Source organism: Momordica charantia (assembly GCF_013281855.1).
Source record: "Momordica charantia cultivar OHB3-1 chromosome 6 unlocalized genomic scaffold, Mcharantia_2.0 BLBB01000006.1, whole genome shotgun sequence".
Taxonomy (NCBI): Eukaryota; Viridiplantae; Streptophyta; class Magnoliopsida; order Cucurbitales; family Cucurbitaceae; genus Momordica; species Momordica charantia.
The window spans coordinates 24,553,350-24,580,951 of record NW_028275164.1 but is presented as its reverse complement, the minus strand read 5'-3'; the positions used below and the strand labels follow the sequence as shown (position 1 = coordinate 24,580,951).

The 27,602-nt window shown below is 33.5% G+C and overlaps 4 protein-coding genes across 10 annotated transcripts; 2 read left to right on the top strand and 2 right to left on the bottom strand.

The window, feature by feature from the left end:
- The first annotated feature begins 961 nt into the window (after nucleotides 1–961).
- On the top strand, nucleotides 962–7,301 carry CNGC1 (cyclic nucleotide gated channel 1). Of its 4 annotated transcripts, XM_022302344.2 has the most exons (9): nucleotides 962–1,121; nucleotides 1,623–1,751; nucleotides 1,927–2,494; nucleotides 3,023–3,232; nucleotides 4,170–4,450; nucleotides 5,285–5,396; nucleotides 5,733–5,969; nucleotides 6,069–6,780; nucleotides 6,876–7,301. In XM_022302344.2, exons 2-8 carry the CDS (start codon nucleotides 1,723–1,725, stop codon nucleotides 6,768–6,770), a joined length of 2,139 nt encoding a protein of 712 aa, XP_022158036.1. In that variant the 5' UTR covers nucleotides 962–1,121; nucleotides 1,623–1,722; the 3' UTR covers nucleotides 6,771–6,780; nucleotides 6,876–7,301. The 4 variants fall into 4 exon arrangements, with proteins under 4 accessions (XP_022158036.1, XP_022158033.1, XP_022158035.1 ...); XM_022302341.2 differs by having other exon boundaries at nucleotides 6,069–7,301; XM_022302343.2 differs by lacking the exon at nucleotides 962–1,121 and adding an exon at nucleotides 1,153–1,231 and having other exon boundaries at nucleotides 6,069–7,301.
- Nucleotides 7,302–7,983: 682 nt separating this feature from the next.
- SPDS3 (spermidine synthase 3) lies at nucleotides 7,984–13,668 on the bottom strand. Of its 2 annotated transcripts, none has more exons than XM_022302352.2 (11): nucleotides 13,395–13,668; nucleotides 11,991–12,223; nucleotides 11,829–11,873; nucleotides 10,956–11,032; nucleotides 10,717–10,839; nucleotides 9,851–9,955; nucleotides 9,688–9,760; nucleotides 9,485–9,556; nucleotides 9,001–9,196; nucleotides 8,625–8,754; nucleotides 7,984–8,346 (listed from the first exon to the last, which is right to left on the bottom strand). In XM_022302352.2, exons 2-11 carry the CDS (start codon nucleotides 12,190–12,192, stop codon nucleotides 8,260–8,262), a joined length of 1,110 nt encoding a protein of 369 aa, XP_022158044.1. In that variant the 5' UTR covers nucleotides 12,193–12,223; nucleotides 13,395–13,668; the 3' UTR covers nucleotides 7,984–8,259. The 2 variants fall into 2 exon arrangements, with proteins under 2 accessions (XP_022158044.1, XP_022158045.1); XM_022302353.2 differs by having other exon boundaries at nucleotides 12,003–12,223; nucleotides 13,395–13,667.
- Nucleotides 13,669–19,486: 5,818 nt separating this feature from the next.
- LOC148211000 (succinate dehydrogenase assembly factor) lies at nucleotides 19,487–25,046 on the bottom strand. 3 transcript variants are annotated; one of them, XM_088125877.1, is made up of 2 exons: nucleotides 24,372–25,046; nucleotides 19,487–19,739 (listed from the first exon to the last, which is right to left on the bottom strand). In XM_088125877.1, exon 1 carries the CDS (start codon nucleotides 25,044–25,046, stop codon nucleotides 24,381–24,383), a length of 666 nt encoding a protein of 221 aa, XP_087982003.1. In that variant the 3' UTR covers nucleotides 19,487–19,739; nucleotides 24,372–24,380. The 3 variants fall into 3 exon arrangements, with proteins under 3 accessions (XP_087982003.1, XP_087982001.1, XP_087982002.1); XM_088125875.1 differs by lacking the exon at nucleotides 19,487–19,739 and adding an exon at nucleotides 22,091–22,433; XM_088125876.1 differs by lacking the exon at nucleotides 19,487–19,739 and adding an exon at nucleotides 22,091–22,309.
- Nucleotides 24,944–27,415, top strand: LOC111024619 (uncharacterized). The gene is made up of 3 exons (XM_088125878.1): nucleotides 24,944–25,084; nucleotides 26,621–26,790; nucleotides 27,037–27,415. The coding sequence occupies exons 1-3, from the start codon at nucleotides 25,006–25,008 to the stop codon at nucleotides 27,052–27,054; spliced, it is 267 nt and encodes an 88-aa protein (XP_087982004.1). The 5' UTR covers nucleotides 24,944–25,005; the 3' UTR covers nucleotides 27,055–27,415.
- The last annotated feature ends 187 nt before the right edge of the window (nucleotides 27,416–27,602 follow it).

The following is a 27,602-nucleotide window of genomic DNA, read 5'->3' as shown; positions in this document are numbered from 1 at the left end:
TGAAGGGTAAAAATTACTTTTAACATGTTAAAAGCTAGGTTCAATTATAAATCAAGTATCTGAACTTCTAAATTCGTGTCCAATAAATCTATATTAAATGTGTGTAATAGGTCTTTAAACTTTGTCGTAAACTTTAAAAGTGTTTAATAAGTTGAATCTATATGATATAAATATGATTTTTGTGTCTAATAAAACTCTAAACTATTAATTTTTTGTGTGTTATGTTCGTAAATTTTTAAAAAGGTTGAAAATTTTAACAAATGATTTTAAATTATGTGATTTGAACTTTAAGAAATAATTTTAAATAATTTTATCTTGTTTCAAATTAAAGTAATTACATTTTTTTGTTGGGATGTTTTTTCAAAAAGAAACAAAAATTGTTTAATATATGCTTTTTAATCTTAATTAATTACTAGATTGTTAAAATATGACAAAATTAAACCAAAATTTTTGTTAAACTGATAATTCATGTGATCATAAAAAACGCAACAAATTTGAAATCTGTCAATATTTCAAATCACCAAAAATTCCAAACAAATAAACATCAATTAATGACACGAAGTGTTTTTCTCGTATATAAATTCTAACTGTTTTTTAACGAATGACTATATTGAAAATTTTTAAAATATTATGGGAAAAAATTAAATATATTAATTAAGTCAATTTGCCATAAATTAAAAGAAAAAAACTTCTAAACATTAAATATCGTTATAAAATTATTTTGAAAATCATTTTACTTTTGAACTTTATTAATATTATTATTATTATTATTAAAATATTGGATTTTATAAGTCTTTGTCTTCGTCGCGGTCAGCGTCAGACACCAACAGCACCAATGGAACTCATCTCTCATCGGAAAAAAAACAAAAGAAATAAAAAAAAATATTTATTTTATTTTTATTTTTGTGAATTATTCGTAAATATGAACGGATATTGAAAATCCAAGATGAAGTCTCTGGGAAGTTTCGTAGTATAAAGTGGAAGAAGTCGCATTTCTCTTGCTGGATTCAATCAATTTTCTCTCTTCCAAAAAACTTTTTTTTTGTTTGCTTTGTTTGATTTAATACCCACCAATCATCGCTCCTTCTCCGATTTTCTTCCTTGCCCCTCTTCCCATTTCGGTAAATTTCTTCTCCTTCTTCCCAAACCCAATCCTCTTTTTCAGTTACTTCTCATTTTACGGTTCCTGTTTTGGGTTTCTTTGCTTCACTTTGGGTGTTATTTTCCCTTGGTTGTACTGAATTTACTCTCTATTTCAGTTGTCTTGTTTGTTCATCTGTGTCTGAACTTGCTTTGATAAGCGAGAAGAAATTGGGTATCGAATTGTCTTTGTTTCAATTGTGTTTTTACTTTTTAAGAATTGGACTTTTGGGGTTGTGCAGATATTTGGACATTCCGACAAATGAATATCTTGTTTGATTTTGTGAAAACCCCATTTGATTATTTGGGATGTTAAAGTTTCTTGATGGTTTGATGGCAATTGAGCAATTTAGATTTCGGTTGTTGTCCTTTTGAATCTATGGTCACATCCCTTCTCTGGAATTTTTGGAAGGTTGTCTTGAATTTTACTGTACAGTGGCTCTCTTACTTGAAGTTCTCTAACGGTTCTTCCCCCTTTTCAGGAGTTCCTACAAGTAACGTGTGTCACTTAAGGAAGTACTTGGACTGTATGAGTTTCCAAAGTTGATTTTTCCATCTGACATTGCAATTCAGATAGTAATCATGACTTATCTGCAAGAGAAAATTGTGAGGTTAGTTATTACGTCGGGTTACAGAGTGGTGATGGTGACCAGAATCGTTTTGTTACAAATCATAGGTTCTGTCGAATACTGCTTCGGTTGAATGAACTTTTAAGTGTCGTAGATAGATTCTCTATAGATTGATTACATTCATATTTACTCATAAATTTTATGCTTTTTCCTTCAGGTTTCAGGACTGGAATTCAGATAAAACTTCAAGGGGTTTATATTCTACAGATAACACTTTAAATTCTGGAAAGAATGGGACAAGGGCCGACTTAGTTTCAGAAAAACCTCACAAAGGCTTGGATACTGGTTCTTACAGGACTAATAGAATTAAGAAATCCTTGAAATCATCTTCTTTCAATAAATTTATGTCCAGAGGTTTTGGAACCGGAAAAAAAGTACTTGACCCACAGGGGTCTTTTCTCCAAAAGTGGAATAAGATATTTGTGCTGTCTTGTATAATTGCAGTCTCGTTGGATCCTTTGTTCTTTTATGTCCCTGTGATTGATGATGAGAAGAAATGTCTGGGGCTGGACACGAAGATGGAGATTACAGCTAGTGTGCTGCGTTCTTTCACAGACATATTTTATATTTTACATATTGTTTTCCAATTTCGTACGGGATTTATTGCTCCTTCTTCTCGAGTATTTGGAAGAGGTGTTTTAGTTGAAGATGCTTGGGCAATAGCAAAGAGATATCTGTCATCGTACTTTCTGATTGACATTCTTGCAGTCCTCCCACTTCCACAAGTATGTCATTTTTTTCTCAATGGTCATTAACTTTTGTTTGTCACGAGCATTGCCTTTTGAATTTTGTTGCAACATTTGATTGTTTGTTATCTTAAATTTCTACTAGTATTCTGATAGGAACCAGAAACCAAAATGAAAATTAACCGAAAAAAATATTGGTATTAAGAAGGAAAATTACAATATATCTCAAGCACTTCGAGAGTCCTGGATTCTCCCACAAACTATTTTCAGAAACTTCCTACACTGAACTCTCTCTCTCTAACTCCCTCTATTTATAATCGTCAACACAATTCAACTTCCAAGTAATTACAAATATGTCTCCACTAATGTTTCTAATAATATTCTCACTATTTCCTTTCTGATACTTTAACATAATCTTGCAATCAAGAGTTTCCTTTTACATTATTTCACTGTTTATGGACTTGTACATTCCCATTCCCAACTTATATAAGTAACTTGTTCTAGATCAATTTTTATGCAATTGGATTTAATACTAATTTTTGAAATTAACTAACTGAGTTATGCCAGATAGTGATTCTGATCATTATTCCAAAAATGGGAGGCCCGAGATCGTTGAATACCAAGGACTTGCTGAAATTTGTTGTTTTTTTCCAATATGTGCCTCGGTTTCTTAGAATCTATCCTTTATATAAGGAAGTTACAAGAACTTCTGTACTCACTGAAACTGCATGGGCTGGAGCTGCATTTAACCTCTTTCTCTACATGCTGGCAAGTCATGTGAGTTCTGCTTTGTGATCTTTTTTGTTTAAATATGCCATAAAGTACATGTGAGGGAGAAAAATGTCTTTCTTTATTTTAATTTATTGACTTTTATTAATCGTATACGGGTTAGAAATTAGCATCCTTCTATATAAGGCATAGTACAAGTATCAATTGATTAATCATCTATGGGTTCCTTGTACTTTCAAACGTCCATTTAATCTGTTTACTTTCAGGTTTTTCTCATTTTAGTTCCTATATTTTCGAAGTCTTTGATTTAGTCCTTGTACTTTTAAAAAGTGACCGTTTGGTCTCTTTTCATTTTCTTTCTTATCTTAATTTTTTCAATCGCAATTTCAGCATGGAAACACATTCAATAAATTTCTTGAAATGTATCTATAACTATATATTAAAGGATTTTCATTGTGTTTAGATTTTGTGTTATAATTTCACTTTTAAAAAATACAAGGACCAAAGTAGGCATTTTCAAAGTACAAGGACTAAAATGGATAAAAGTTGAAAGTGCAGGGACTAAAATTCTGTTATTTCGTTTCGCTTTTTCTTTCACTCCTTCGGGAGTCTTTGATCAATTTTCTGTTCCTTTTCTTTAATCAATGAAAAGTTTGTTTCTTGTTCCAAAAAGAAAAAAAAAGATATATTTTGAAAGCATAGAAACCAAAACGAACTATAGTTGAAAGTACAGGGATAAAATAGTATTTAAACTCTCTAGCTTAAAGGTCTCAAGTTCCAATCTTCTAGTGAGCTTAATACCAAAAACCCTTGATGTCTCCCTAGTCCGAGCCTTGGGGCGGACGCGGGTGCCTCTGGGTCTAGGGGAGCAAAGCTCCAACTCCCAGTTATAAAAAAAAAAAAAAAAGTATTTAAACATTGTAACTATTATGGGCTGTTACGTCATCACAGAGCTCTCTGAACTTAAGGTTGTTCGTGTTCTCAGGTCTTTGGAGCATTCTGGTACTTGTTTTCTATAGAACGGGAAACTACATGCTGGCAGAGGGCTTGTCATAATCACACTGGTTGTGTTCCTACTTCACTGTATTGTGATGTCAAACCAGGAAATAACTCATTTTTGAATAGCTCGTGTCCTATACTAGATGAAGACAAAACAGTTTTTGATTTTGGAATATTTCTTGATGCTCTCAATTCTGGTGTTGTGGAGTCCATGGATTTTCCACAGAAGTTCTTTTACTGTTTCTGGTGGGGTCTGAGAAATCTAAGGTATTTGCGCTGCTCAGCCTTCATTCATTTATAAATTTGTCTTTAGTATATATGTCATCTTGTGATGTCAGACATGTGAGGAGAAAGAAAATAGAGTGATGGGGAATGAAGAAAGGAATAATCACAGACAAAACAGAAATATGAGTATATATTAACTCAACCAAATTCCAATACTTGATTATTATTGTATCAATACTTCCTATGTGTAATCCAAAAACTCTCCCATCACCTTTTTTCCCCATATCTCCAAACACACTAAGTTGGAACTGATATCTTGATCTAATGATCCTTTGACAAAAACTTGAAATTGTTGTAGAGGTCATCCACTTTGAAAGGAGAATCCTGTTGAAATTCCTGCAATGCGCAAAAAGAGTGATTTCTTCCAAGTCCTTGCATGAACACGCCATTATAATATGACTTTGAAGGATCTGATCTTTAGCTATAAATCAAGACTAAAAAACCTGCTCATTCGAAAATTTTCTACCATTGAAACACTTTCTGGAATGCAAATTCCAACTTCCAGAGGCTCAAACATTAGACTTGGATGGATGCTTGCTATTCTATTCCTAGAATCTCATACTCTCACCTGACCCCATTTTGAATGAAAGTAAACACGAAAATCAATGCCTCATACTAGCCACATCAACTGGCTTCTACTGCTTCCTCCGAGCTTTTCATACTTGCATGGATCCTCTCTCTCTCTCTCTCTCTCTCTTTCTCTCTCTCTCTTTTCTTGGTGTATTTTGTTGTATACTGTGGACATTCATCTGATCAGAAGCATATTTCATTTGACAAGCATTTTAAGCTTTTATATCTGTACTTATTGTGATGCAGTTCCCTGGGTCAAAATCTCCAGACAAGCACATACGTATGGGAAATTTGCTTTGCTGTTTTCATCTCCATCTCTGGCTTAGTACTGTTTTCATTTCTCATAGGGAACATGCAGGTTTGAATCTTTGTCCATATCACTTGTACTATTTTCATTTCTCATAGGGAATATGTACTTTTTACAAATTCAAAATTTGAACCTTCATGTTAACACCTAGTGAGATTGATCATATGCAAACTCTTTTTTAATGCAAGATCAGTACAGCATTTTTTAAATACATTAGAATTCTTTCGCTTGGGAACCTATACTAGACACTCTAAATTAGTAATTCTTCCAAAAGTGGTTACAGAAGAAGTGTTTTTATTTAAAAGCGTTGTTTTCAAAAGCCATCTAAAACATACTAAGAAAGCTACAAAGTTTTCACATTCCTCATTCTTTACCTGCTTCAAACAGACATATCTGCAATCAACCACCACAAGATTGGAAGAAATGAGGGTTAGAAGGAGGGATGCAGAACAGTGGATGTCCCATCGTTTACTCCCCGAGAGCCTCCGAGAGCGAATCAGGAGGTACGAACAGTACAAATGGCAGGAAACAAGAGGTGTTGATGAAGAGAATCTGGTTCGAAATCTTCCCAAAGATCTCAGAAGGGACATAAAACGCCATCTCTGCTTGTCTCTGCTAATGAGGGTGAGTAATATCTCTCTTCTCTACGTTCATGGTCACCATCATCAAACGTAAATGTTTCCATGCTTTACTCGATTTGTTTCTCCCTTTTCAATGTTTAAGGTACCCATATTTGAAAAAATGGATGAACAATTGTTGGATGCAATGTGTGACCGTCTTAAGCCGGTACTATACACGGAAGAAAGTTACATTGTTAGAGAAGGAGACCCAGTAGATGAGATGATCTTCATTATGCGAGGCAAGTTGTCCTCTGTGACTACAAACGGTGGAAGAACTGGTTTCTTTAATTCTGAACATCTCAAGGCGGGCGATTTCTGTGGTGAAGAGTTACTGACATGGGCTCTGGATCCACATTCCTCGTCCAATCTGCCACTTTCGACGAGAACTGTTCTAACCATTTCTGAAGTTGAAGCATTTGCTTTAAAGGCCGACAACTTAAAGTTTGTAGCCTCACAGTTCCGACGGCTTCACAGCAAGCAGCTGCGGCACACTTTCAGGTTTTATTCGCAGCAATGGAGAACATGGGCAGCGTGCTTTATACAAGCAGCATGGCGTCGATACAGCAGAAAGAAGCTCGAACAGTCTCTCTTGGAAGAAGAGAACAGGTTGAAAGATGCATTGGCCAAGACAGGTGGGAGTTCTCCTAGTTTAGGTGCCACCATCTATGCATCCAGATTTGCAGCGAACATCCTTCGAACAATTCGACGTACAAGTTCTCGGAAGGCCAGGATACCGGAGAGAATACCGCCATTGTTGCTGCAGAAACCAGCAGAGCCTGATTTCACCTCTGAGGAGAATAGTTGATAGAACAAAGGTATTTCTTGCATACATAATTGATGTCTATTCTATTCATCACTACTAGTTGGCATTCAGAATGTGAGAATGTTTCTGCCACTGTATCATTAATAGCTTGATAGCCACCTGAGGTCACAATTAGGCAGAATCCCAAGCAAATGGTCATTTTGCCTGAACTACAAGTTTATCTGGGATCACTGATAGATGCCTGGCTGCTGATCTCATGCTGTTGAGTTCGCTACGAGTTCGTCGAACAAGATTTGTGAATATTTATAATTGTAACTGTAAAATGGTCAGTGCCGTGTAGGTCGATGTTTTTCTTTGTATGATGGTCTTTTTTTTCTCTCCCCCTCTTTTAGAAGATCACATTAGTAGGTTTTTTGGGTTTCAGTAAGATTTTAGTCAATTGTATGACTTCCATTCCCTGTAAATGTCCTGCAACTTCTGTTCTTGATCTGCAAACTCTCTCTGGTAATGTAATAGATGAAGTTCAGTTCTCCAAAAGAATTGGATATAGGACTAGGAATTTCTTTTTCCCTACTTTAGAATTATCCCATCTTTCATTTTTGCATAATTCATAGGAATGCTTTAATAGTAGAAATTTTGTTTTTTAGACTATTAATACACGGTTAAAAATTGATTGATCCTCTTTCTGAAAAGGGCAAGAGGAAGGGACTGGTGCAAGTAAATTTACAGAAATGGATAAGTTTCAAACGAATAAAGAATACTAAAATTTGTCTAACTCGTTTAAAAAATACACATCAACATATCAACAGCCACATCAGGTCACAGTTTCAGTGACCAATCATGTTAGGATCAAATAGAAATTCAACTCAAATCTCAAAAATAAAAATGATGGTTTTGAATACTTTGGGACCAATTTGAAACTAAGTCTAAGCTTTAGAGACCAAAAGTATATTTTACTCTAAAACAAACTACTCAATTTTCAATAATTGTTGGCTCTCAATTGTAAAAGAGAAAAATTATATACCATGGATTTCAACGAAATCATCTATTAAATCATACCATCAAACATACCACTCATCAATCATGAGTTCCTATGGTAAAAGTTATCAAGTTCAGCAGCCTGCCAAAGCAAAACATCATCCTGACATGCATAATAATGCAGAGAAGCAAACATAAAATCATGTTATCCTTTGAATCGATCTGTTGGAAAAAGTCCCACAATATCCTCCATTCACCAAAGAATAACACAAAATGATGCAGAAGCAGAACAGAGAGAGACATTTATATTTTAAATGCATTACCTCATATCACCAATCAACTCAGCAATAAGTTGTCATACACAAGTTTTATCCTCAAAGAAGATAATTACTACTATGATAAGTTATAATAATGCCACAAAAGTAGAGTTTTGGGGCTTCTTCTAATCCCCGAGTACCGTAAATACCAAGAATACACTCTGCCATGTAGGATCGTTTTCATTACTAGTAAAAACTGAACAGAAAATGACTCGATGTTGCCTCCTATAACATACTCATTTTTGCGCAGGGTTCGGAGAATCACCAAGCGCCTTCACCTCCCTCTTCAGAAATGATGGCAGGGCAAAAGCAGCCGAGTGCATCTGTTGAATAAAAACGTTTTTGTTGCTCACTAACAAATTGGAAATAAAGGGATGTAGGAATTTAAAAGTATGGTATTGTCTGCTGCTCATTTCTAACAACAGTTCATATCAGTTGAACTGCATGTGCTTTTCTCTTTGAAGAGATATTTTCCACCTAAAATACTGGCCTATCTTTACAAAGTACATTTCAGATATGAGTTTGATTTCAAGTGCTTGAATTTAGACACATGTTCTATGCTACAAGTGACTGCAAGCAGTTGATCAGAACGTAAATGTACCTCTGAGTTGTAAAACTTAAGTTCTCTTTTATGCTTGACTGCACCTTCCAACTTTTCAATGGGATTGATAGGATTCTTAAAATCAACAGGTGGCCCTTCAGTTGAGCACAGCACAAAACCTATGACACCACTGAAGAATACAAAAACCCAGAATTGATAAAGAGCAATAACTGTTTGAAAATTTAGTTATCTTCAGTAATATCGAAATGAATCATTTTTAAATTGGACATAAAGGTTTAGTTTCACGTACATTTCAACTTAATACACTCAAAATTAAGATTATGCCACAGGCGGATTTTATAATAAAAAAGAAGAAATTGAAAAGCAGTAAAAGCATAAAGCAGAGAGTTAAATCGAGTGTTCATCAAATCGTGACCTTGGATAAGTCGGAACGCTCGCCCATGCATAATGAACAGATCCTTTGAAAGTTTCATGGCAAATAGAGATCATGTCTTGAATAAGATGTGTATGTAGCCACATACTTTCTGCCATATTACAAAGGACACCACCAGGTCTCAATGCTTTAGCTATCGTATTAAAAAATGGCTTCTCAACTAGCTCCTGCGCGGGACCTGAAATAGCAGTAAAAGGAGCCTTGTGACAAGTGGACTGGCATAAACTAAAATATTAGAACACTTAAATTTATAGAGCAGTGAGCTAATTTTTTTTCCAAAAAAACCCTCTTTTTGAGCTATAAAGTAATGGGAAATTAAAGAATAAGGTATACTGTAGCCCTCTACCAAGCCCACATCCAATACTCCAATGCACCCAAAAACCTCCAATATTTGTGAGCATACAACGGCATGTACTTGTTACAAATGAGTGATACAAATGCCATGTCAAATGAAGTACAAACGTACCAACAGGGTCCGAGGAATCAACAATGATTGCGTCGTATTTCCCTTCTGGTGCATGCCGTAGGAATTCGACAGCTGTAAGGATCACAGCAATAAGAGATAACAATGAGCATATAGCATATTAACCTCCAAGTGTGTCAAATTAGTTAATATTGGAAAATTGAAAAAATAAAATAAGACAAAGGATAAACAATATTTGGACATACCATCACCAACGTGAAGGTGGACACGGGGATCTTCAAATCCTATAGCTAACTCAGGAAAAAACTCCTTAGACACCTATAGGTGAAGAAACCAGGGCAACGAGGTCGTTAACTAGAGAGAATACATGGTAATAAATTATCACAAGCCGATGATAACATATCATACATCAATGACCATCTTATCTATCTCACATATATCTATATGCTCTACAGAGTTGTGGCGAGCGATTTCTCTTAGAACTCCACCATCACCACCACCAACAACAAGAACCTGCAACATTTAAACATCAGTTTATATTTTCCTTTTCACTTTCCATTCAATAAGAAATGAAAAATTCACAACAGAAAATGCTTAAATCAAAAGGAACAGACCGTCACAGATGACATACTTAAAAAAAACAAGGGATGCTGTATACATCATCATTGAAGAGTCTCTTTCGCCACTTTAGTTTTCTAAAGATTGGTTATTCTGCAATCTTTTATTTCATTTAACATAACTTAATCTGCAACTGCAGAAAAAATCCATACTGCTAAACACAAATACGTAATATAAAATTTCAAAAGAAAGAAAAAGCCAACACTGTGCTTATCGAGTCAACTATGTAACCCTTGATAACAATCAACACAGAGAACAAAAATAATCAAAACAGTTCAGACTGAATAGCAAATCCCAAATTCAACTGTAATTACCATTTCGCAATTTGCTATTTATGGAATATAATTGGAACAAATCAGATGGCAAATGTTAGCTAACTTCTAGTTATCAAACCACCTTTCTAGCAGCTCGTTTTAAAATGTTCAGTGCAGCTATAACCTGATAATGATTTATGCACCAAAACTAGTACCCACTTTTTCCTTTAACCTAATAATTAGAAGATTGGTTCGAATAATTGTCAATGGGGGCATGATTTATTTATGAAATCAAAACTCTCAACAACAAATATACCATTATCCTATTCCTGACATTTGTTCATGAGAAAATGGAAGAATTAAAACTGGTGAAAGCACTATTGTTTGAATATGTGAAATCACCGTTTTGGGAGATGGAATTGAACAGAGGGGCAGATGAGCTATCATCTCCTGGTAGGCACACTCATCTTTCTCGGTTAACTGGACAATACCATCTAAAACAAGCACTTTTCCATATGTAGAAGACTGTAGATGAAAAACCACGGCATTAGTTAGCTCTACTGTAATATTTCCTTTGGGAAATCATAGAATCTTATGCATTTAAGGCAAAAAAAAATATCGATAAGCAAAAGAAAGTATACCTTGAAAACGACCACTTCTTGGTACTCCGACTGTCTCTTAAATAATATAGACTCTACTTGGAGGGAATGTGCTTCCCCTAAAAGCAAATATAAATAAAAACACCATATTGTCATACACTAAGGTAAGAATGCAAAACTTAGATTAACTTTCAATTAGAATATTCTAGCAACCACTAACATAATATTAATTGATAATTTATTAGTTTAAATTCTATTTTGACCCCTAAACTTTCATATTTATTTTGCTTTAGTCCCTAAACATTAAAATATTATATTTTAGTGGACACAAAAATCTATTTCAATCCTTACCATTAATTTTATACTGATCATTTGATAGAAATTTGACTCATTTTGTAACCCAAAACTTCACACACAGAATGTGGCTTCAGCCTTCAAATACTTGTTTATTATATACATCTTCTTATCATGTAAATGAATAAAGGACATGTCACATTGGTATTTTATTAGAGATTTAATGAAAAATTAACGACTACGACAAGTTTTTAGGCAAAGTTCAAGATCAAAACAGACTGTTCGAAAGTTTATGTACAAAAATTGAATGGGCATGAAGTTACTAAAATATGATTTAACTCTAATTTATAAATACGAACCATCATGAAGAAAAGTATCAACAGTTTATATTTCCCTAGGGGAATGCAAGAATGTCAATGTTATTTCTTCCAGGCTATCGCAACACTGACTACTTATCATTATATTGCTACTAATACCAAATATATGCAATACTGTAGCAATTCCCCCGACCACCCTCCCCCACAATGCTTTTAGTCTTCTATCTAATAGAGATAATGGTATTCATCAGTTAGGCAATAACATAAGATATTAAAAGATAAAGGATAAATTAGAGAAGGATACCGGGCCACATGGGATTGTTGAAGTAGACCATTTTGCTTCCCTTATCTGAATTTAGAGGATATAGAAATTAAAAAAAAAAATTTAAAAAATCAATAAAGGATCAAGTAGTTCAGTAGAGCACGTGAAACATAGAACCAAAATTAAATTAAGAAGGAAACAAACATAGATAATGACCAGAAACGGACTGAGGTTCTGAGAACCACCCAGAGACAACAGTAGAATGGCACTTTGCCTCGAGCTCAGGGGCTGAAGCCCTAGCCTTTAAGCAACAAGAAGGGATCCCCTTATCTGAAACAAACCCGTTACTCGCCTTCCCATCCATAGTCTTCTGGCATCCCAAACCTCTTCCTGCGTCGACCTCCATAAATGATCCTTTTCTTCTCGAGCTCCAGTCTCTAGAGATTCAAATTGATCCATGAGAAGGGTACTAAATGCAAAAATGTTGTGAATAATTTCACACACACTGCATCCGGTTCTAGCATTTACATATAGCTATGGCTTCTAAAAGAACCAACTAGCTAAATAAAGAGTAAGAAGTTAGTAGTACATACAATGATACGAGCATTGATCTTCATCATAAAGCCAACAATTCTAAGAAATCATTAATTTGGCACAACCAAGTTACAATAAAGTCAGAGTGAAGAGAAAGATTGATCAAAACGTAGACCCAGAGGTTGAGAAAATATACCAGCTAATCATAAACCCAAACCCAAATGAAAGTTAAAGGCTTTAACATTTTATCTAAATAACCCATTGTTGTAAAAGGAAACTTTGGTGAATCTTCTCCGAATGGAAAAATAATAATAACTTCCAGATCATGGGTTCAAGTCAACCAACAACATTAATCCCCTATTTATGAACAATATTATATGAAATCTTCATTCTCCATAATTCCCCATACGAGTTTCCGTCCGAATTTTCGTTCGAAAGAACCACATATGTCAAGTAAATTGAACCCAACAAATTAGGACACTGGATATGGAATACGACACCCTGCCTTCACCACTTATCAGTCTCTTGGGCCCAATCTTTGAAAAACCATATTTAATGTGTAAAGTATATTTCCGGCGCTAAATACAGAAATAGAATAATATTAACCAACAATTTCTGAAACGATACGGCTCTACGATTGTAAAAATAAAAGGGACAAAATATCGTAATCCCAAAATTTTGGATACTTTTTTTTTAAAAAATCATTATACGGCCAGACGTTTTCGTTTGGAGACCAAGAAATTGAAAATAATGGCATAGTTTAAACATGATCGCAATATTAAACTCAACGTAACACTCGCTTTGGAGCAGAATCAAGTGGGTTTAAGCTAAGTGGCTTGTAGACAAGAAGAAGTACCATGTGCATACAAAAATGTACAGAGAGAGAGAATACATACCATATCGCCAATCAGGAAAAAATTTCAACAAAAAAACCTCAAAACTCAAGAACCCAGAAGCTTCGAGAAGGAGAAAATGCATTTAAGCAATGATCAAGCAAAAATCAGAGCAAGCAGAGAGATAGATAGACATGGATTACAGAGCAAGAAGAACGAAAGCAGAGCAGAGGGAGATCACCAGGCGTTAATTTCTGGAAATGGAAACTTTCCTCGAGAGGGGAAGACGCGAGCGAGCAGGAAAGAGAAGGCAAAGGACCAAGAGAACTCTCTGTGGGCTACGGGGCCTCCTGGTTTTTGATTGCTGCAGAGAGAGTGGCGAAAATGGCGATTTGGGGAATATTTATATAATTGGGGGACTGGATTTTGAAGGCATCGTATAGAAAGAGAGAGAGAGAGATTGTGATTCGATGAACGGATCAGAAAAATGTGCCACGAAACGACGAGTCCTGCCTTGCTTTTTGCAGCACCATTTTAACTCAATCGTAATTGTAACTGTCCATATGGATAAGGAAGAACATGAGTTCGAATAAAATTGATTTTAATATTACAAATATTGAAGGATAAAGATTTATGGATTCAATTTTAAATAAGATATATATTTTTATGGTCGAGTTGTATCTAAATTATCTCGAACTACTATGATACTTTCATTTTCAAAAAAAATTGTTCTATCGAAATTATAGTTATATATTATCACACAGTCACTTATTAAGATACTTATACTGGATGTGGTTGATTTTGAAATAAAAATATTTGTCTTTAGAGTTTTTTTTTAAAAGAATTACTCATTTTTAGTGTATTTAATGATTTTAGATTACTACATATGCTTTTTGAAAAATTGTTGTGGTGTTTGGTAATAAATTAAATAAAAAAGATATCTTTCTAAAAATATATATATTTTTAAGAAACATGAGAGGTGATTATTTTAAAAAAATTGACTTAGAAGTAATTGTCCTCAGTTTTCTCTTAAAAAAAAACTAACTTAAGTTAAAAATATGTCTTAAAAATGTAATGTTCTAACCTTGTCTTCCATCATATAAAATTATTAGCTGTATTGCTGCACCTTTTATCTGAAATTAATGGAACTTCCAGGTAATTAATAAGTCGCTAGAATTAGACTTTTTTTAGTACAACTAATATGCGTTAGGGATGTGTAATTCTGATATCAAGAAAATGAATATATACCTTTATTGAATTATGATGTCGATGGTTATACTTTTATTTAAATTTACAAATTTTAAGATACTTATTCAATAGGCAATTTTGTGGGGTAAAAAATAACGGAATATATTACATTCGGTTTAGCATGTCCATTTTTTTATTTGAAATGTGAAAACTACAATAGGAATTAAAGAAAATCAAACTTGAAATGGGGTTTTGAGCCCTAGAATCACGCGAGAAAAGCATCTCCAAATCTCGTGGTGCTTCTTGCAGCCAAACACCATCAACGACCGCCTCCACCGACATTTTTGTAGCCGCGTGAGCTGCTATATTTCCGTCTCTCCGACATTGCATGAGGTTAATTTCTCTCAGAGCGACCATTATTTGAATGTATGGTTCCCATCTCTGATCTCTCCTCCTTCTTAGCTCGAAGAATCGTATAGACCCGCCATGAGTCTGTTTCCACCAAAATGCTACCAAAACCAGCTCCAATCGTCATGTCCAAATAATCTCTAATTGTCGTTGCTTCAATCACATCAACCTCAAAGCTTTGGTTGTACACTCTAAAAGTGGTAGAAATATATTGCTTGTTTCAGATGGTCCATAACATAATTAGAAAGCAGTTGAAATTTCGTTCCTCCAGATTATCCTTGAACCATAGGGTAGTAATCGTTTCCTGTCATAAAGTGTGATAAAAAAAAAAAGGTATTTGTTTCCGGAGGATAGTTACACAACCACAAAGCACAAATAGAATCTTCTCCAAAATGACCATACTATTCGCACCTTTTAGCCCCTCCAATTCCCCTTCTTCCCAAAATCCACTTTAGAAGATCTTAATTTTAGAAGGAATTTGGAGGTGCTTGAAAAAAGACTACCACTTCTTCATCTCTTCACTATACGATTGATCTGTCTAATCTTTTTGAGAGAAACAAACATGATAACCACTCTTTACATAATAGGTTCTAGTATGGAAACCCTAGCGAATTGGACTTAGGAAATCTTTGGGTATATGAACCCCTAATTCACAAACACTAAAATCCCCCAAAATCAATTTAGCACAATCCCAAGGAAGATTAGATGTAGGTTACCCTGTTGATCGAAGACCCCGAGGCAAGGAGAACTAGTTTCTTACTCGATGTTGAACACTCACAAGAGAGGCTGATCAAACCCTTCTTGAATGTTCAAGTTTGCAACCTAGATCCAGGATTGCAACCTAGATCAAGGATTGCAAAATTCAACGTTTTTGGCTAGCTTCAAAGAAACGGCTCAAAGACTCAAATTTCCATTAAAACTGAACTGTCCCCACACAACCTAAAATGATTAAGGCCTACCAATAAAAATAACTTAAGTGGCAACAAATATTAATCCTAATGTATTTTGGTATAAATAAATAAAATAATCAACTAAACTAATTCAATAATATTACGACTAAACTTGGTCCTACAAATAAAAAAATTAAGGCCTAAGGCTTAGCCCTAACAAAAATAAGAATAATTGAAATTAACATCTTCGATGAAGTTTGATGGAGGTTTCCAATTCATATCAGGTTAATTTCATCCCATGTTGGGACATCTGTAACCTTTGTTCGCTAGAGGATAGATGAAATATTCCTGGCATATGTAGGGTAAAATAATTTACTTATCAGATTCTCATTTCGCTTGTTCCTATTCACCCCACTAAGGAATCCAATTATGCATCCCAGTACACACTACTTCGATCTCCCATTCTCTCTTGAATTCCTTCATTAAGCAAATCCCTCCCCCACGGGATTTTATTCCAAACAAACGAAGTATTTGCTTTTCTTTTCGACTTCATGAAAGGATGAATACCGAAAATATTTGCTTTTAAGCACACGGCCAAAATTGCCTAACATTTTCATGCTTTTATTACCTTATGAGCCGATAAAGTTTAATTCAATTTATATTTTTAGTAATTTTCACGCTTATTTCATTTTACTATTTATACTTCTAAATATTTTAATTTTTAATTTTGCATATTTTTAATTTTTTTATTGTTTTATTTATTCTCTTTGCTATATTTAATATTATAAATCTTAGTTCATCTATTTCCCAACTAGATATCAAATCCAATATGTGTGGTTTAAAATATAGCATCATATGATACCATATGATATTTCTATTTAATGCAAAACATAATATAAAAATAAAGACAAGAACAAATTCTTTTGCAAAGTTTGAAATAATATTTTTAAAACATTTAAAGCTGTAAATGCTAAATCAAAACAATTGCAAAAGTTTAGTGGCCAGCCTTGAAACATTATAATATATATAATTGTAGCTAATATTTATAGATTTACTATCTAAAATTATTTAATAATAGTTAAAATTAGGTTAAATAATGCCCTTTTTTCTCTGAATTTTCATTAAAGTAACATTTTAATTCATGAACTTTAATTCCTACAATTTGATTTGATTGTTATTCTTCTAAATTGGTAATAATTTAGTCATCGAATTTTAACATGTAAAACTTTAGTCCCTGAAATTTAAAATATGAAACAATTTAGTCCCTGTCACGCAAAAAGCATATTGTCAAATTTAAGTGTCGATTATAATTATTTAATATTTGCAATTTATAAACACACTTGCTTCCTTATCAATTTAGCTATATGCATGTATAATAAATTCTATTAAATGCTCCTAACAACATTTTTTATGATAGGGACTAAATCGTAACAAATTTTAAGCTACACAGACTAAATTGTTACCTAATAAAATTTAGGGACTAAACTACTATTACAAGTATGAAATCCTTGCTTCAATGAAAAAGTGTCCTAGCCAAAAGTGTTTTTATTTTTATTTTTTAGTACAACATGTGGGGTGGGAGATGAAACTTCACAACCTCCTGACTAGAATTATTATACCGATGAGCTATGCTTGCTTTGTCAGTCAAAAAGTGTTTTTAAACCTTAAAATCACACTTAATTTATTATATTTTTTACGCATATAAAATAATATCGCCATTGTTTTTCACACAACGTTTAATAAATCACGATAACAACAACAATAATAAAAAAATTTAACATCAATCTCACACTACGAATATAATATTATAAAGTATAATGGTCCTTTAGAAAAAATAAAGTAAAGACAAAGTAAACTCTTAAACTATATAGCATCAATAGATTATTTAAAAAAATTAAAAAAATAAATACATTCTTTTTAAAAGCAAATATTCTAAGTCCACCTTCCATCTCGTGGGCAATGGATCTTATTTTATTCTTTTAAATCTTTTTATTTATTTATCTCGTTAAATTAATATTATAATCTCTTTTGAATTTGATTTTAATTTAGTTCATATGATTTTAAAAGTTTTATTTTTTTTCTATAGTTGGATTAAATTGAAAAGAAAAAAGTATTAAGGTTAGCTAAACAAAATGTTTAAAGTTTTTTTATTTGATAATATTTTTTAAAATTTACATGATAGAGGGGTAATAAGTTAATATTGTAGGTTAACTAGAACATAATCTGAGTAAGAGTAAAAAATTAATAAAATAAAGTTACCGCACATCTTTAAAAATTCTAGTCTTCATTAAAAAAAGAAAAAAAAAAGTGAAAGGTAAGATGTATACGTGGCAAGATCTGAAGCACGTTTACTTTTAAAAGGAGAAACATAATTATAATAATAATAAGTTTGTGATTTGTCAATTCGTGATTGGTCCAAACCTGCAATTTACTTAAACTAAGTGGATTTTTCTGAAAACGAAAAGGAGAGAGAGAGAAAAAAAAGCCTAATATTTTTATTTTTATATTAGATGTTTAGATTAACAAAGTTTTAGATGTAAATGCTGAACAATACTGACAAAATTGTTGATGCCACAATTTTAATAAATATTGATGATGATATATATTTCTAGAAAATCATAAAATATCAATTTATTCATTGAAAAATATTTAAATTTCGCGATTTTAAAACAAGTTAAAATTTATTGTTAGTAACATTATGCATATATTAATAATATTTTTATTTTATTTTAATATTTTCTTAAATTTTGTACGATATAATAAAAATGATAACAATGTTGGGTCCATTAACTATCTATGATAATTTAATAATTTGGTTATAAATTATAACACATTCCAGTCTCATCTATATATATAATTTTAATTATGAAATTGTTTAAAAATGGGTCAAGTGTAAGAATCTAATGAATTGAAAATGCAAGAACCAACGTTTAAATATTATTTCCATCTAGATATTTTTTCGTTTTGTTATTTATTTTTTAAAACTATTTTAAAACTCTAGTCTAATTTTAAAAACTAAAAAATAGTTTTAAAAAACTTATTTTATTTTTAAAATATTGTTAAGAAATCAAATGAGTTACCAAACCGATGTGTCTAAATTTCCAAAACTTGGTTGAAATTTTGAAAACATAGGAATCATAAAATAATTTCACAAATTATGGAAGTTCTATTTACTCTCTTTTAAGTTTATTTCCGTCATTGGTAAATATAAAATTTAAAAATTAGGGTTTTTTTTTGTTTTTTCATTTTTCGTGTAAAATAATCCAAATTTGTCTTTAAAAAAGTCTGAACTGTCAACTTCAAAGGGCACGAGTCACGACCCAGAGAGAAATAATATTTTATTTGGTCAATTTAAAAAACGGCCAACTTATTCTATTATTTAATAATTATGTAATGATTTTCATAATGGATTTAAATCTATTCACCTTTTTTTTTTAATATATCATCACAAAGACAAAATAAAATTAAAATATTACGCTCCTATGTGACATTATAAAATGAGAAATCATATGAATTTATTAACAATAATGAGGTACAAGCTGAAGCAGTTATCCTTGTGAGATTAAATCAATCAAAACACATATAAATTACCCAAATATTCATGGAAGATATGGTGAAAAAGTATCTACTTCTAAAACACAACGGCAGAAATATAGTGTTTTTCAAACCACTCGTAATCAAAATGTAAAATTATAGTAGTATTTGTCAACAAATGAAGTTGTCTATTCAAATTGATTGAAACTTTTCCCACTATGGAAAAGATGATTTATAGATAAAAAAACAAACAAACAAACCAAAAGAACAAGGTAACGTGTGGATGAAATTACAATGAAATGTTCTTTTGAAAATGATGAAAATAGGTCTTGAAAGAAAATTTCATTTCATATCATCCACGTATTCCATTTTAATTAAAAGTCATGAATCAAGACACGGTTTCTCCACACGATTAATTCGCCACAGGGTAAACCACCGCCTCTCAGGCCCCCGACTGATTCTACCATAGAGGCCAATGATAGACAATAACTCCGGGTTTCTTTCTTTTTTCAGGGACCCAGAACGCTAAAAGGTGGGGGGAGAAGCAAGCCGAACCTCTGATCGACCTGGAAACCTCACAAATTCAGATATCCCATCTAATCGAAACTACAATATTCTTCTAGATAGTGTTTAAAAATGTATCATTTTTCTTTAATTACTTAAAAAGTACAATATTTTTAAGAATATCATTAAAATATACCATATTAACATATTCATTCATATCAAACAGTAAAAAGAACAAGGGAACTAATTAATTGGAGTAAATTATGTTATAGGTAGGTTCATAATGGACCACTCACTTGGTAACAAGTGTCCGGACCTTAACGTATGACCGGTTGAAGACAAAGTTGGACAGACTAAATCACGTGCGACTAGTCTAGCGGAAGCTCATCGCGAACTTGGAGATAACGGATGCCACTCGCAAGATATGAGACATCAGAATAGTATATCGAACTTTCTAAAGTTTCCTTATAAGATGCAAAGTCACTCCTTCTCAAAAGGTGCGATTTTTCTATGCAACATAACCAAGTACGACTTGACACGAACTCGGACGAAATACAGTTAATTTAAATTTCAGAGTATGCATGGCTGAGTATCATACCAGTGAAAAGTTCCTTGTGCAAGTACTCAGCTCGACTAATCAAACGTCTACCGTGAATATGAAACTAACATGTCATGACCTCGTCTAGAATCATGCATCAACAAATTCTAATTTTTATTTTCATATTATTGTGTTTTAATTCTTTTTCGATTCCATATTATTTCACGTCAGCCTTACACTCATGTGTCAAAATAGTAAGCATCTAATATCATTTCATTTCTCTCTCTTTCTTTTATTATTATAAGATTATGATGTTACATGTTAAAAAAACCCTTACACTATTAGCGGTGCTAAAAAACCCTTTTTTTGGCCAAGTGAAATGGATGCTTCTCGTTATAAAAAGGATTGGAACCGAATATAGTAAGATCACAGTTAAAATGTATTGAGAAGAAGTAGTGAGGAAAGAAGATAAAAAGGACATGGTGATTTTACGTGGAAAATCAAACCACGGGTAAGAAAGGAGAATTCCACTCAATATAGGAATTACAAATTATCGCTTTCTTATAGAGAACAAAATCTCTCATGAGAATAAATTCTCTTTATTTTTATATCACCAAGTCTCACACTCACAGTTTAGCTCACTTGTAATTGAAGATTTTTTAGATGGATTGTCAAGCATGAGTGCCGAATCCATACTTGCTCATCAAACGGATTTCTACGACTACAAATATGCCATATATTAGCTTTGGATAGATGATGATCTAGTAGCTATATATTTGCCACGTAGCTTCTAATTGCTTAAACTCTCACGGAAAAGATTCTTGAGCAAGCTTGGGAAACCACCTAACCTAGTGGCTTCTAAAGATTTCTTGAGCAAACTTGGAAGTCCATATATTCTCAAAATGATTTCATATATTCTCAAAATGATTTACTTTTGCGTGTTTGACCTGATTTAATTCATCATTTTTTTCTCACCCACTCTTTCTTTCTTTTGAATATTTGGCTCTGAAGTTTCCAAGAATATTTCGATAATTCAAATTTACTTGTTTTTTTCTCACCCACTCTTTCTTTCTTTTGAATATTTGACTCAATTGTTGAAGTTTCCAAGAATATTTCGATAATTCAAATTTTGTTTGATGATAACTTAGATGATTAGAAAATTTATTTTATTATGATAACATGTGAATATAGGAGTAGAGATTCGAACTCATTACTTTCTAGTTGGGAATATTATTTGTCTTAACTTAACTAAGTTGAAAAATAAAGGATTAAACACATGCTAGAAAGTGAGCAATAAATATTTCTTATTCTTAACTATAAAATAGCACTTTCTAATTCATATATGGTTCTATCATATGAATGAACAAAAAAAAAATAATTATGTAAAATGATTTATAAACAATGAGCGATCGGAGTTGGGCCAATATTCCCATTTTTTTTCTTAAGTAATCCAGGTGGCATATTAAATGGCCGTTAGTCGAAAACTTAAATAGGGAGAATATGTGTTTCTCAAAAAAAAAAATTAAAAAAAACAACCATTACGCGTAGAAAAGAAAATAACGTTGATGTTCTTATTTTTCGTTCCTTATTTCTTATTTTATAATTAAAAAAAATAATTACATTTAATAACTATAAGGAGGTAACCATTAAATTTTAAATTTAAAAGATAAAAATTTTATATGAAAATTAATTTTTTATATTATTGTTACTTTTAATATTTATTTTGTAAGTCAAATAATGATAAAATAAAATTTTTATTTTATGTTTTGGGAAAAAAAATTGGGAACGGAAATAAAAAATAAGAAACTTGATTTGTTATTTCTAAAATTTAGTATAAAATTATGGGAACATTTCTTAAAAAAATGAGAAATCATAAACGAAAAGATTACCCAACTTATTCTAAGTTTACCAAAACCAAAAGTGTTACCATTGTTCAGAAGAGTTGTTTTCAATTATATATCAACTACCAACTCCATTTAGCATAGCGGGTTTGATCATACTCTACTTGTAGGGATCTGGGGCATCGCCCCGAAGCATCATGGCTACGCCTCCTACATAGGCATCTCGACAATATTGCTTGGACAAGTTGACATCCTGAAATGAATGGTGCAATTATTCTAGCCATCTACTTCATAACCCTCTTGGAGTCATTTTCCATCTCACAACCTATCTAGCAGACACTTCTCAAGTTCTCATCTTATAGCAGCTATTTCTTACCCTGCAATTCATTATCATTCTCAACCCGAGAAACCAAACTTTTATTGAGAAACAATGAAAGAGAACAAACTAAAGGAGATACGAAAAATAGCTCGAAATCAAAGGAGCCAAACAACTAACTCTATAAAAATGGACTCCAACCCGTAAGCCATCAATTTGTTTGACAGTTTTGCATACAATTCCCATCTTATAACTCATCTAGCAATCCTCATTCTCTCCTACATGTTCCTTACATTGAGGAGAAGTGTGTGTAATATCACACCTCTATCATCAGCAAGACTCTCTGTCCCTTGTTTAAATTCAACTTTAAACTCAAAACAATATCTTTTATGAAGAACCAGGCTTTCATTAACAAAGAGTTTACACAAATCACAGCCCAAGATAGGGAATCAAAGCAACACCCAAGGACTTAACTAGCTAAAAAGAGGCTGAAGCTAAAAAGAAGCTCTAATTCAAAAGAACAGGGCCTTGATAACAGAAGTCCTTACACGTAGACCTCAAAAAGAGGCATTAAACTTTGGCAAGAACCCGCACCTTGAATTAATACTATGTGGCCAGGTTTGAACGTTCTTGTAGCTTGTTAAAATTTTGAGGAAGTCATCTTTGTTGATACTATCACTAACTTGATAGGGCCGCAGTGTTGTATTCTTTGTAAAGGGTGGCGGAGGATCTTGATCATTGGAGATGTCATTTTGCCTACTTGATATGAAATTTTCTTTTCAATATATATATTTTTATGAGCTTGGTTTCAGCCTTGCTCATCCTAGAGACTGTAGTGCACTGGTAGAGGAGTTGCTCACTATTTCACTCTTTCGTGATAAGGGGCATTCTCTTTGCCTCGTTGGGATTTGTACTATTTTATAGGATTTGTGGATGAGAGAAACAATAGAATTTTAAGGATTTGTGGATGGAGAGAAACAATATAATTTTAAGTGATAAGAGATCTTGGGAGGAGGAAGTCTTTAATTAGATTTCATATTTCTATTTGGTGGTGAAGGACTTCTATAATTATCTAGTCCTTTTTTGGTTTAGTTTGGCTCCTCTCGCTAAGGCTATCTTCTATATGCCCTTTGTATTCTTTCAAAGGAGGCTAGTATCTTTCAAAAGAAGGACAAAAAAAAAAAAAAAGACATTCCTGCAGCTTAAAAAGACATTTTTGTGTGTTGATTTTTCAGTTAGTTGAGTATGTGTTTTGCTAGATTTTGATGTTTTGGTGTTCGGTTGAACTTTTTTTTTTTGGTTGTCTGATGAATTGAGTGCTTTTGTAGCTGAATTTGGACATATTTGTGATTAGATTTGGGTGTTTTGTTCCCTTATGTCAGATAGTTAATGTTTTGATTAATTTTTAGTTTGATTTTGGAGAAGATATGAAGTTTGAAGAAATTAAAATGAACTAGCTTGCTAGAAGTACACAGTTAAAATAAGGACCATCTATTGAATCATCACAATGAGCTTGAATCAAACTTTTGCGAAGTTGATATGATATAAGAACAGAACAGTTCAAATAGATTTGAACAATTATAATGATTCTGTAACAGAACACCAAATATTTTGTCCGACGGTTGTTTGATAATAACAGATCAACCAGATCTTTGCACCATACTAATCAATAAACCTCATTTCTTCACTCTCTTGGAAATTTTGTTCAACTAGCTAAACAATTCAGAACTGTTCCTAGCAAAATTTTGACAGAATTACATACAACCTGGCCAAAACAAAACCCCAATACAAGAAGAAAACCAGAATCAAGTCTCATAGAAAAGATTATTAACATTATTCTAATTTCCGTTCTAGCTCGAAAATGCATGCATACAGTACTGGAAATCAGTTAAAAGAAGAAAAGGAACCAGAATTCGGGAAAGAAAAGGCCATGAAATTGAGTTACGGAAACCGTATAATAATCAATCAATCAATCCTATGATTTTCTTCAGAATCTAACCTCGAAATGTTAAAAATCGTAGCACCGGCCGTTTCGTTCCCAATCGCCGTAGCGGGTGGGCTCAGGGCCTTTAGGTCCACCGACCTCGCCGGTAGCTTCATTCAAATCAACTCCTCCGTCGTCGTCGTCGTCTTGCTCATCTCCCGCAGGCTCGTGTTGATTTGGCAAGCTTTCTTTCCCGGCCTCACGTTGTTCCTCGCCGGGGACGCCTTGCTGCGAACGAGAAGGCTGCTGATTCGCCGAGGAGCTGACGAGTCGGCTCAACGAGTTGGAAGTGACGCGACTCACCGCCGGTAGGGCTGAGAGACTCTGCAGCGACGAGAATAAACGGCTGAGATTGCTCGACATTGTTCTTCGCTCGATCGGATCTGCGAACGGCCGGCGGTTGGTGGTGGGGGGAATCGGGAATTTATGGAGCTGCAATGCGACGTCGTGTAGAACAGTGGAACCACCACGTGTCATTGTTCCACACGGTCGGCTTGAGCCGTTTTTGGCTGAAAACCAAACTCTTTTGATAGTAAACGCGGCCTTATTGCCAATTTGCCAATCAGCCAAACCAAAAGCAAAGAAACCCAAAAGAGAAAGAGTAAAGCAGAAGAAGAAGAAGAAGAAGAAGAAGAAGAAGAAGAAGAAGATGGGAGTGGAAGGGCATGTGTTGAAGCGAATTCCACGCATTAAATTCCCAGAAAGACACCCGAAATCTTCAGCTTCAGGCATCTTTCTTTCTCAGTTCTCAAGTTTTTTCTTACTGGTTTATGAGCTGGATTTCATAACATTGTCTGTAGCTTTAGCATCTTCTGGATCAGTTTTTGGTTTCTGTGGTAGATTGTTTGTTGGTTTGGTTGAGTGGAAACTGAAATTCGCTTACTGGGTTATGAACTGAGTCAATTTTTTGTTCCTGTGGAAGATTTGTTTTTGTCTTTTTGGTTGTATAGAAACAGAAAATTCACTTACTGGGTTATGAACTGAGTCAATTTTTTGTTCTTGTGGAGGGTTTTTTTGACTGTTTGATTGTATGGAAGCATAAACTCACTGGGTTTAGAAACTGGTGCAAATTTTGGTTCCTGTGGAAGATTTTTGTCTGTTTAATTGTGTAGAAGCAGAGATTCACTTACTGGGTTATGAACTGAGTTAAATTTTTTGTACCTATGGAAGATTTTTTCTGTTTAGTTGTATAGAAACAGAAATTAACTTACTGGGTTAAGAACTTATGATCTTGTGGAAGTTTTTTTTTTTTTGTATGTTTCATTGTGTAGAAACAGAAATTCACTTACTGGGTTTAGAAGCTGAGGCAATTTTTTTGTTCCTGTGGAAGACTTTTGTCTGTTTTGTTGTAAAGAAGTTGAAACTCACTGGGTTTAAAAACTGAGGCAATTTTTTTTTTTTTTTTGTTCCTGTGGATGATTATTTTGTCTGTTTGGTCGTGTAGAAACAGAAACTCTTTGGGTTAGAAAATTTGGGACAGATTCAGTTTTACTTGATGGAAGTAAACTCTGTACAATCCTTTAGTTTTACCGATTTAAATGTTCGAACTTTTACGTTGGTTCAATGGAGGACTAGTTTGCATTCCCAACATGTTAATATGAACAGAACATTCTTAATTCTTATCAAGTGTCATATTCAGTTTCTTCTTAGAATATTGCTGGCAAATTCCAAGAAATACTTGGGTCAAATTACAACTTGAGCTCCTATACTTTCAGAGTTTTATCTAATAGGCCCTTAAACTCTTAATGTTATGTCAAATAGATCATTAAACTTTAAAAATGTCTAATGTGTCCTTGAATTTCTTTATTTTGTGTCTAATAAACCTCTATCCTATTAGATATTTTCTAAACTTTACGGACTTATTAGACACAAAATTGAAAAGTCAATGTATTTGGTAGGACCGTGAAATGTTGAATAGGTCAATGGTTATTTGACACAAAATTCAAAGTTGAGGAACTTATAGACACAACCTTGAAAGTTTAGGGACTAAACTTGTAATTTAACAAAATACGTTTTCTTTCTAATAAGAGTTGCTGTATGAATTTATTCCACTTAGTGCTTGTATTGAATGAGTTTTGTTGGATTACCTTGCATTCAACTCTAATGGTGATGATCGATCACAATTGACGAGTTTCTCTTCACTTGCTTGCAATCATTATCGCAAATTCAAAACAAGTTCATTTGTAATCGTTTGCAGATGCTTTCTCATGCCAAGTTCTAGCTCATTTTGCTAGCCTGACAAGTCCTACAATTTCTCTCTTTAGGTTCTGCTTTCCAGGCTCAGAACAACCCCTCCACAATTAAGGACATTGGTTACTATGCACTTTCGGGTTCCGATGTGCCAGCACCACCCCAAAACACTGCCGTGGGAGGCAAAGCATCACTCCTGCCAAAGCGTACGCCTGTCTCGGACCGAGAGATAGAGGCCATATTGGTAAGCAAACTAGTCTGTCTTATGTCGATATGATTCCTGAATTTACAAATCTTATGACATCAGTTAACACTGCAAGATCCATTTGAATTCAAATGCGAACAGCAGGTTCGAAATATTTGATGTTTGTTCTGATATGTTGGTTCTGACTCTAACATGCATAAACACAAAGGCAATTACTGTACTTTAAAGCATTTGAGCTTTTAAAACCCATGATTTCTCTGTTTGCTTTGTTTTGTAACAATGCAGTTGGGTGGATGCTTTTGATCTTTTCCATCAGATGTCGTGGAAAGAAAGCGTAGTGATCGTTCGATATCTGGGTCGGTTTAGTTGTTAGCCAAAGACATTGACCCATACATTTGTGGCAAACTTTTGCATTCACCTAGAAAGTTATCAGAATCGTCTCGATGTAGATTCTATTCTTGTATGGAACTGTTAAATCACCCGCCCCGGGTCGGGTGGAGAACAAAACGGCCATTTCGTTGCTCGAAACTCCGAGCAGACATTTTCGACCTTCTTTCTTGTCTCCTTTTCATAATTTATCCATGGAAGATTTCTTAAGCTACAACAATGAGTGATTCTCTACATGAAATATGAAATGAAAAATGGTGTGATATTTAATCACTAATATTGGGAGGTGCACAAGTTGTGGCAGAAGTTAATGCATTTGCAGGTACTGTCCTCTCTGTGTGTGGTCTGTAAGGACTTGCTCAATGGTTTAAGGTCTCGTGGGATAGCGTCTTGTTTCTCGTTTCTTATTTTTCCGTTTCTCATTTTCTTTATTTTCTTTATTAAGGGAAATATATATGCATGCA